Source organism: Mus caroli, chromosome 11 (assembly GCF_900094665.2).
Source record: "Mus caroli chromosome 11, CAROLI_EIJ_v1.1, whole genome shotgun sequence".
NCBI classification, from domain to species: domain Eukaryota; kingdom Metazoa; phylum Chordata; class Mammalia; order Rodentia; family Muridae; genus Mus; species Mus caroli.
In genome coordinates, this window is record NC_034580.1 from 82940415 (window position 1) to 82950067 (window position 9653).

The 9653-nt window shown below is 51.9% G+C and overlaps 1 protein-coding gene across 2 annotated transcripts in view; it reads left to right on the forward strand.

Annotated features, from left to right (window-relative positions):
• The window catches only part of Rnf43 (ring finger protein 43), a 72810-nt gene extending 63938 nt beyond the window's left edge, over positions 1–8872 (forward strand). For both annotated transcript variants that reach the window (XM_021175822.2, XM_029483266.1), the window contains 7 exons: positions 451–525; positions 637–768; positions 1307–1411; positions 2685–2846; positions 3419–3521; positions 4307–5671; positions 7476–8872. In XM_021175822.2, coding sequence (XP_021031481.1) covers positions 451–525; positions 637–768; positions 1307–1411; positions 2685–2846; positions 3419–3521; positions 4307–5671; positions 7476–7519 — 1986 coding nt within the window. In that variant the 3' untranslated portion in view covers positions 7520–8872. The remainder of the gene's footprint in view (positions 1–450; positions 526–636; positions 769–1306; positions 1412–2684; positions 2847–3418; positions 3522–4306; positions 5672–7475) is intronic.
• Positions 8873–9653: the final 781 nt, after the last annotated feature.

Genomic DNA, 9653 nt, shown 5'->3' on the forward strand with positions numbered 1-9653 from the left:
CCAGGCTCTCAGCACTCTGCCTTAGTCTCACTCCTGAGGGACAGCAGTCCATAGCTGCCTCTGGCTAGGCAGGGCTGGGTCCTCTGCTCTTCTCTCTCTTCCTCCAACTGCTGGTCACTGCCTACCCTTGGTTCACACTGCTCGAGCCCTGAGCAGGGGCTGTGTCTTACCCTGGAGCCAGAGCCACCATCTGGCACCCAGTGAACCTTGGGTGAGGGGTCCATTTCAAAATGAAAGAATGACTGCTATTCTTTGAAAGCAGTGGGCTGGCTCAGCCAGGGATCCCAGGCTCCCGACTCTGCACACATACAACGTGAGTTCCCCGACTCCTTGCACACAGAATTGTGAGTGGACAGGGTACGCGTCCTAGGGAGAGATGAATGTGTGAGCACCTGGGGTTGAGAGCCAGCCGTGGTCAGGGTGGGACGAGCCTCTGCTCTGTTTCTGCAGGCCCGAATGGCTGGTGAGCGAGGAGCCAACGCAGTACTCTTTGACATCACCGAGGATCGATCAGCTGCTGAGCAGGTGCCTAGGGACTCGAGGGTGTTCCAGGAGAGGGGTCTGGATGGAGGAAGGTAGGGTTCTTGGGGTGGTAGCAGAAGTCAAACAGCCCTGCTGGGGCTTTGTTCTCTGCAGCTGCAGCAGCCCCTGGGGCTGACGAAGCCAGTAGTGCTGATCTGGGGTAGTGATGCCGCGAAGCTGATGGAGTTTGTGTACAAGAATAGGAAGGCCTATGTGTGGATTGAGCTGAAGGAGCCCCCCGCCGGGGTAAGTGTCTCAGGGCTCAGCCTTGGGTCTGCAGCCCACCTCCACTTTATCCACCAACCCCCCTGGAAACCCTCTAGTCCAACTTCAGCTCCTAGCCACATGTTTCTCCCACTCTCTGAGCCTCATCGACAAGATAAACAGATTGGGCCTGGTGGGTCCTGAAGCAGTTTTCAGCTCTGTGGTTTAATGACACAGAGGAGAGAAGTCTGCCTGCCCGGCTCCCAGGCTCTGACCACCCCAGTGCTCTCCAGCGAGTAGCTCCCACCTCACAAAGGGATTGTGTCCTCCTTTGCCTGCAAACACATAGCTTCCCACATAACACTTCTCATAGCTGCATCTAGAGATCACTCTCCTGCAGCCCCAAGCAGAGAGGACTGCCTAGTTCACTGAGTTCCATCTCTTTATCCCTCGGGTGGGAGGCCCAGGGGCTCCCAGCTCCCCGCTCTTTAGTTGTCTCTTTCCTTTCCCTCCTGACTTGGTCTGGCTCTTTCTAGAGTATGACCCTTTTCTTCTCTGCTTCCCCCATCCACATCTCCAGGCAAACTATGACGTGTGGATCCTCCTGACCGTGGTGGGAACCGTCTTTGTGATCATCCTGGCTTCAGTGCTGCGCATCAGGTGCCGCCCCCACCATAGCAGACCGGTGAGCAGTGTGGGCTGCCTAATAGAAGTGGGTATGGGTGTAAACGTGGAGGGAGAAGGGAGAATGTGAGACAGGCATGTGTCTTTATGGCCATGAAACCACCTCCATTTAAATAAACACTCTATGCTCTCTTTTGCTTTTAGCAGCCTCTCCTCATATTCCTTGTTTATCTATCTATCCATCCTTCCATCCATCCATCAGTCCACCCACCCATTCATCGTATATACTGACAAATATATATATTATCAGTTTCAGGTGTTGGCAACAGCACCATGAGTAAAAACGACCAAAAATCAATCAATCAATCAATCAATCAATCAAAACCCTCCACTCTTATGAAGCTTTCTTCCAGCAGGGTAATGACACACACCTTTAATCCCAGGACTTAGGAGGCAGAGGCAGGTGGATCTCTGAGTTTGAGGCCAGCCTGGACTACAGAGCAAGTTCCAAGACAGCCAGGGCTACACAGAGAAAGCCTGACTTACCAAAACAAACAAACAAACAAACACAAAGCAGCTTTCGTCCTAGTGGCAGGGGCAGGGGCAGGGGCAGGGGAAGCAGACAATGAAGCAAGTAAGATGATAATAGTTTTGGAGGTAGCTTGTGCTCGCTACCGAAAACTGTGAAATAGCAAAGAGGAGCAGGCATGCTGGAGAGACAGGGTTAGCCTTTTCTATGCCAGCACAGGTGAGTCTGCATCAAGAAAACGATGATATAGCACAGACTAGCCATGGGTGAGCAATGGGCGAGCTTGGGAGTCACTGTGTCACTCTGGTTCAAGAGGATCCAACGCCCTTTCATGCCTCTATCCTCTGTGGAGCACTAGGCACACCCCAGGTGCAGACACACATGCCGACAAAATACCCACCCACACAGACTAGAATAGTTATACTTTTTAAAACAATTATTTATCTGTTTTATGTGAATGCACTGTCACTGTCTTCAGACACACCAGAAGAGGGCATTGAATCCCATTGCAGATGGTTGTGAGCCACCACGTGGTTGCTGGGGATTGAACTCAGGACCTCTGGAAGAACAGTCAGTGCTCTTAACCGCAGAGCCATCTCTCCAGCCCCATGTAATAATATCATGTGTCATCAAAGGAAGAAAAGCCTAAAGGGATATAGGGAGCTGGTGGGACGGAAGGTCACAGCTGTGCAGGAGCTCAGAAGGGATGTGCCCTCAAGGGCACTCAGAACTGAGGGCATGCTAGGGCCCAGAAACAAGGAAAGCAGAGCTCTCACTTCAGTGTGACCTCCATCCCTGTCCCCAGGATCCTCTTCAGCAGCGGACAGCCCGGGCCATCAGCCAGTTGGCCACCAGGAGGTACCAACCCAGTTGTAGACGAGCCCGAGCCGAGTGGCCAGACTCAGGAAGTAGCTGCAGCTCGAGCCCCGTGTGTGCCATCTGTCTAGAAGAGTTCTCAGAGGGGCAGGTGAGATGGGCCCGACTGGGAATGGGGAGGGTACCTGGGACGGGGGTGGAGAGGTCTAGGTATGACTACGTCATAACTACATCTGGGTCTATGTGTCCTCCAAGGCAGGGATCACTCTAAGATCTGGCCATTTTGCTGGGCTTCTAAGAACAAGGTTTCCTATTGTTGAGAGGGAGCCTCATGTCGGGCTCCAGCAGCGGCGGCACTTTAAACACATTATTATCTCACGTTAGCCGCACGGCAGAGGAGGTTGGAGAATAGATTGGGTGCTTATCCTTGCGGACAGCAGAAACTGTTGAGAAACTTGAACCAGGCATTGTGGTGCCTCTCACCCAGCCGTAGGGGTGATAGGAAAAAGAACTATGTAAAACTGTCTCCAAAAAAAAAAAAAATAGAGTAAAACCCAAACTTGTCCAGAGTCAGGCAGCATAACACAAATCCACCAGCAACCAAGGCCCACACCGCCACTTCTCTCTGTTCCTTTGCAAGTAGGTGACTGCAGGAAGGCAAGGCCAAGAGGGAGCTAGGGAGGTCCTTGTAACCTTTGGTTGGGGCACTCTTGTCTGCTTCAGGAGCTCCGGGTCATTTCGTGCCTCCACGAGTTTCATCGAACGTGTGTGGACCCCTGGCTATACCAGCATCGGACTTGCCCCCTCTGCATGTTCAACATCGTAGGTAGGAGGTGAACTCAAGGGCTCTCCTGTGTGCGTACAGATGGATGTAGGACAGAGCTGCCCCAGTGGGAAAGGGTTTCTCTTGTGAGGCTGAGGAGAAGCAGCTGCCGCCATGTTGGCTTCAGCAGTGCACTGTTCAAGAGCACCTTGTCTGTCGGGGAAGGTTGTCCATACTGAAGCCATCTTTGTTTTCTTAAAGAGTGTGTTTTCACAGTGGGGTAGCTTCTAAATCTAATTTGTTTGCAAATTTGTTATTTGAATGTTCTGGCAGTAAAGGACCCTGTTCTAGTAAAATTGGCATCGCAATTTTCTAAAAGATGGAGGTGAAATCAACATCTTAAGGAAAGAAGAACCTTATGCTAGGGGCTGGTGAGATGGCTCAGCAGTTAAGAACACCGACTGCTCTTCCAGAGGTCCTGGGTTCAAATCCCAGCAACCACATGGTGGCTCACAACCATCTGTAATGAGATCTGATACCCTCTCTGGTGTGTCTGAAGCCAGCTACAGTGTACTCATATATAATTAATAAATAAATCTTAAAAAAAAAAGAAGAACCTTGTGCTACAGCCAAGAGAACACTGTGAGCTCATGGTGGCCCCTTGTGAGAGAGCCCTATTGGCTGGTGGGTGGAGTGGGTAGATTTTAGAGTAGATGTTCTTTGTTCCCCAAACTGAGCTCAGAAGCTATACAGGGTCAGATGGGTAGCTACACCTTTCTTAGTTCATTTTCTGTATGTAGTCTTTACTTGTGAAACTAAATGTCCATGTTCTCTATTCTTTTTCCCAGAGGGAGATTCATTTTCACAGGCCCCGGCAGCCTCTCCATCTTACCAGGAACCAGGCAGAAGACTCCACCTCATTCGCCAGCATCCTGGCCACGCCCACTATCATCTTCCTTCTGCCTATCTGTTGGGCCCTTCCAGGACTTCAGTAGCCCGGACCACAAGACCTAGACCCTTTCTGCCCTCCCAGGAGCCAAGCATGGGCTCTCGGCATCAGCGCCTTCCCAGGACTTCACATCTCCGGGCTCCAGAAGAACAGCAGCACTTGGCAGTATCTCCGCACCCCTATGCACAGGGCTGGGGGCTGAATCGCCTCCGATGTACCTCTCAGCATCCCGCAGTTTGCCCAGTGGCCCTACGACGGGCCAGGCCTCATGAGAGCAGCGGGTCTGGAGAAAGCTACTGTACAGAACGCAGCGGTTACTTGGCAGATGGGCCAGCCAGTGACTCCAGCTCAGGGCCCTGTCATGGCTCATCCAGTGACTCGGTGGTCAACTGCACAGACATCAGCCTGCAGGGCATCCATGGCAGCAGCTCCACCTTCCGAAGCTCCCTGAGCAGTGACTTTGACCCCTTGGTATACTGTAGTCCTGAAGGGGATCTCCAAGGGAAAGGGATACAACCTAGTGTGACCTCTCGACCCCGCTCGCTGGACTCAGTGGTACCCACGGGAGAGACCCAGGTTTCCAGCCACATACACTATCACCGTCACCGCCACCACCACTACAAAAGGCAGTTCCGGTGGCATGGCAGGAAGCCTGGCCCAGAAACTGGGATCCCACAGTCCATGCCTGCTGCTTCTCACACTCAGCTGGAGCCATCTCTCCCTGACCAGCAGCTCATCACACCCAACCCAACAGCTTCTTCAATGCTTCCCAACCCACAACGGCCCAGGGCCCTTACAGAGCCAGCCCCTGGCCTAGCAGAAGCTGCCAGCCCTAGCCCCAGTCCCAGCTCCAACCCCAACCCCAGCAGTCTTTTGAACTTGCAGAAATCCAGCCTCACTGTCAGACACCCACACAGAAAACGGCGGGGTGGTCCCTCAGAACCCCTGCCAACCTCTCTGCCCCCGGACTTGACTGTGCACACTGCTTGCCCGGTTTTCCCCCACTACAGTCCCAGTCTGGCATACCCTTGGCCCTCAGAGGTTCATCCATTGATGTTCAGACCTCCAGGTCCGGATAGGAGGCTGCTACATGAAGTCCCAGGCCCCTGTTACTCAAGTTCACAGCCAGTGTGGTTGTATCTGAATCCCCGCCAGCCTCTGGGACCATGCTTACCTGGAGAGGGACATTCCAAGTGGACTTTTAACACCGCAGAGGACAGGAGATGTCCTTACTCACACTGCCAGGTGCTGCCAGCCCAGCCTGGTGAGTGTTTGTTCTGGGAAGAGGAGACTCTGTCTGGATATTGGAAGGCAGGTGAAAACAGCCGAGGGGTTGGTGAATTGAGGAGATTATAACTTACCTGAAACACAGAAGTCATAGGTGGTTCTCAGCTTCCCCGGGGGCCCTTGGGTTTTGGTAAAGGAACCATTAAGGTACCTGGCAGTGTTGGCACACGCATTTAATTCCAGCACTAGGGAGGCAGAGAAAAGCAGATCTATGAGTTCAAAGCCAGTCTAGTCTACTGAGTGAGTTCCAGAACAGCCAGGACAGCACAGAGAAACCATGTCTCAAAAACAAAACAACAACAATAACAACTAATGAGAGAGAGAGAGAGCGAGCACTAAGACTCCTCTTCCAAGCACTCTTGTTAATAAGGCCAGCCATGATTTCATGGGAACTCTAAATCCTCAGCTCTAAGCCAAAGCTTTGCACATTTGTCTACGTAAACCATCCATCCTTTCCAAGACTCACTACCTCCCAGTCCCTCCCACCTTTGAGAGACACTGATGGCACACCTTTTTGCTATAGCCATTGCTAGAAGGACCCTTTCACCTCAAAGGAAGGCCCCAGAGATCTTGAAACACAAATCCTAGAATCCTACAGACAGGGCTTGAGAGCTACTGTCATTCATTCATTCATTCATTCCTCCTCCTCCTCCTGATTACATGCTAGCTATATGCTAGGTCCTAGGCAGGCTTCTGAGGATGTAGAGCTTGCCACACAGGAGACCCAGGTTCATGGGGAGACAGGCATGAAAACAGTATGTAGAATCGCTATGTCCATGGTCACCGACTGTGTTTGATGGTTCCCTTGGGACTCTGTCAAACTACGTCCAGTGCTGGCAGAATCAGACCACCTTTTGCTCTGAGGTCTGTGCCTCCCTCTTCCTTGATCCCGACACTCACAGTCTGCTGTGCCTCTGCCAGCTCTGTCAACTTCTCAGGGTCCGATGCTGATGGCCCCTACCTATAGGGAGTACAGCCTGAAGGTCAAAGCAGGAGCCTCCCTCTGACAGGGTCTCAAAGTTGAGAGGCCTGCACACCTAGTGTTGTGTCCCATAGAGTTGTGCAGCACAGGCCCCTCTGTCCCTCCACGCCCCTGTCAGGGTCATCAGCCTTTCAAAGGTCTAGAGTCAGATGCTGTCTTATGCCCACAGGCAAGAGAAACATAACCTGCTGTGGCCTTCAGTGCTCCAGCACCGTCTAGCTCCATCTAGCTCCCTGCCCTTCCTCTGCCCTCTGCTTTGAGTTGGGTGAACACGAATTATCGTTCCTGCTGCCCTGAATGTCCCACTGACTTCCCTGTCTCTACAAACCTAGTGCTCAACCATTTCTGTACAACTAACCCGCACATCCTCACTGTCAGAAAGTCTTTCCTCACTGCTGTGCAAGATCTGTGCTCCTCCCTCAATGTGTCTCTCAGGACCCTGGTTCTCTCCCACTGTCATAATATACGCATGCCTTCTCTGCTAGCCTATTCTTTTTGGATATTCTGTCCAGCAAGTGGTAGGGAGCCAAGTTCACAATGAATGCCTAATAAATATTTATCGGGCAAATGCATGAATAGTAAGTACTGATCACAGCGGTTGCCATGAGTACTTCTTTAGGTTTGTTTTTCTCTCCCGGGGGTGGGGCCCTCTCAGTTTTCAACCTAATCACCTTCGCAGACCTATTTCCTGCGTCTCCCTCTCTGTGGTCCCTTCCCTGCCACAGCCTCTACAGGTGGGAGAAGCAGGAGATTCGCTGGACCCTCGGTGACCTCTCCTCTCCCCTCTCTTCTCACGCAGGCTCAGAAGAGGAGCTGGAGGAGTTGTGCGAGCAGGCTGTGTGATGTGAGCTGGTCAGATGAAGCTTTGATGGCGAGTGTGCTCCAGATGGCTCAGGGTTCGACCTGGCCCGGGGTCCCGCTCCTGGGAGGAGCAGGACCACAGCAAGCATCTCCTTTCGCCATGCTTCCTGGGACCACCAGAAGGAGAGTGCTGATGGCGAGTGCCGGCGGGAGGTGCTGTTTCCTGCCCCAGCTCCCATGCTTGTCTGCAGAACACACCTACAGTGCAGAAAGTCTTGTGTCCAGCCAGCCAGCCAGCCAGTATCCAGTATGCATTTGTGAGGTAGACTCCTCAAGGCTGAGTGTTTGACAGGAAGCTATAAGTGAATATCTCGATGTCCTAAAGGTGCTGCTCTTTCCTCAAGCCCCGCTGGGTTGTCTCCCCCTGCTGGGTCTCCTCTGCCCCAGCTTCAAGCTCACACAAGCCAGTGGGTTCACTGAGGGCAAGATCACGTCTCACCTCCTTTCAAGGCTTCACTGGGGGCAACCTCAGCTTTATCATTTCCTTTCATCTACAAAAGAAGAAGGAGTTTAGGTGAGCCCCAGTCCCAAGAGAGGTCTCTCTGTACCTTCTCCAGCCGGTACCTGCCTGGTTGGTGCTCAGGGAGGAGCAGTTCTTCCTTTCTGTTCTTAAACCAATCTTAGCCTGCAGGCTTGGGGGAGCCAAGGAATAGAGTTCTGTCCCAGAGGTGGAGACAGTTACAGACCTGCCTGGGATGAATCTTTTGATTATCAAACTCCTTGTCACTCGGGTAACTCCAGTTCCTCTGAGGTAGAGACCAGGAATGGAGGGGAATCAATCCTCCAAGCTTTCCTCCCTCAAGTCCAGGGCAGGCAGAAAGGAATGTCTACTAAACTCCACCTGGGAAGAGGGGGAATGGGATGAAGGCAGAGGAGGCACAACTACAGGAGTCCTCTCTGAGAGGTTCTTGGAGCAGAGATGGAGAATGGCAACATGTAATCTCGTGGGTCTGCAGGGCCCGGAGGCCCACCTTCCCAGTGTAAGCCATACAAACCAGCAACCCAACTGAAGGTGTGCAAGTGGAAGTGGAGCAGGAAGTTGGCCTGGGCAGCTTGTACCACATGGGTAAGGGCTGATGGGCCTCCTGTGGCTTAGTTCCAGCATCCTGACCACTGTCAGCCCCTCAGGCAGTATCCTTGCCTGCAATGTGAAGGTGGGGGCAAAATGGACATGGGATCCTCCTTGGGAACCTTCTCTCCTCAGAGTCAATGGGGAGACTGGCATCCAGGCACCCACATGGGTATTTATATCTGAACCAGACAGAAAGATGCTTGAATCAGGCACTATGTTGAAAAAATGTATTTATTTGCTAATATATTTATCCATAAATATGATCTGGCTTTGTGGTTTTGTTTCATTATGATTTTTTCACTCAGGATAACAATTCCATCTTCTCTATTTTCTTTTGTTGGGTTTTTGAGGCCCAGCCTGACTCCCAGTTCACTGCACAGCTAAGATCTAACCTCAGATTGGTCCTCTCTCCCCCCCCCCCAATTACTGGGATCATAGGCATTTACCATTATTCCCTCTGGTTTCGTATGCTATTGGTGATATCAAAGCTGGTCAGATAGGGTAGGTTTAAAGCCCCAGAAAGGTCAGAGAGAGCATCGTGCCTGGTACTCATCATGATTTAGTCATTTATCTGTACTGGGCTGCTGGTGACTCTGGTGCTTCATTGACTGACTTTTTGACCTTACAATATTGTAAGCAAATACTGAACCTTGGAATGTGTGCATACACGTGTATTCACTCACAGGAATGTGAGGGCAGCCTAATCCATACAACAAGTGCCAGGACAGCCCGAGCTACAGAATAAAGACTTTCAAAACAAACAAACAAACACACAAACAACAACAAGGGCCTCTCACTTGAACTTGCCTGGAGTCCCTGGGATCTGCCTATCTCTGGCCCCCAGTGCTATGGTTAGAGTAGCAGACCATCATGTCCCACTTATATGTGGTGGGTCCTGAGCCAGCTCCTCAGCAGGGTACCTGCCTTTTACCATAAATAAAAAGATCCAGCCGGGCGTGGTGGCGCACGCCTTTAATCCCAGCACTCGGGAGGCAGAGGCAGGCGGATTTGTGAGTTCGAGGCCAGCCTGGTCTACAAAGTGAG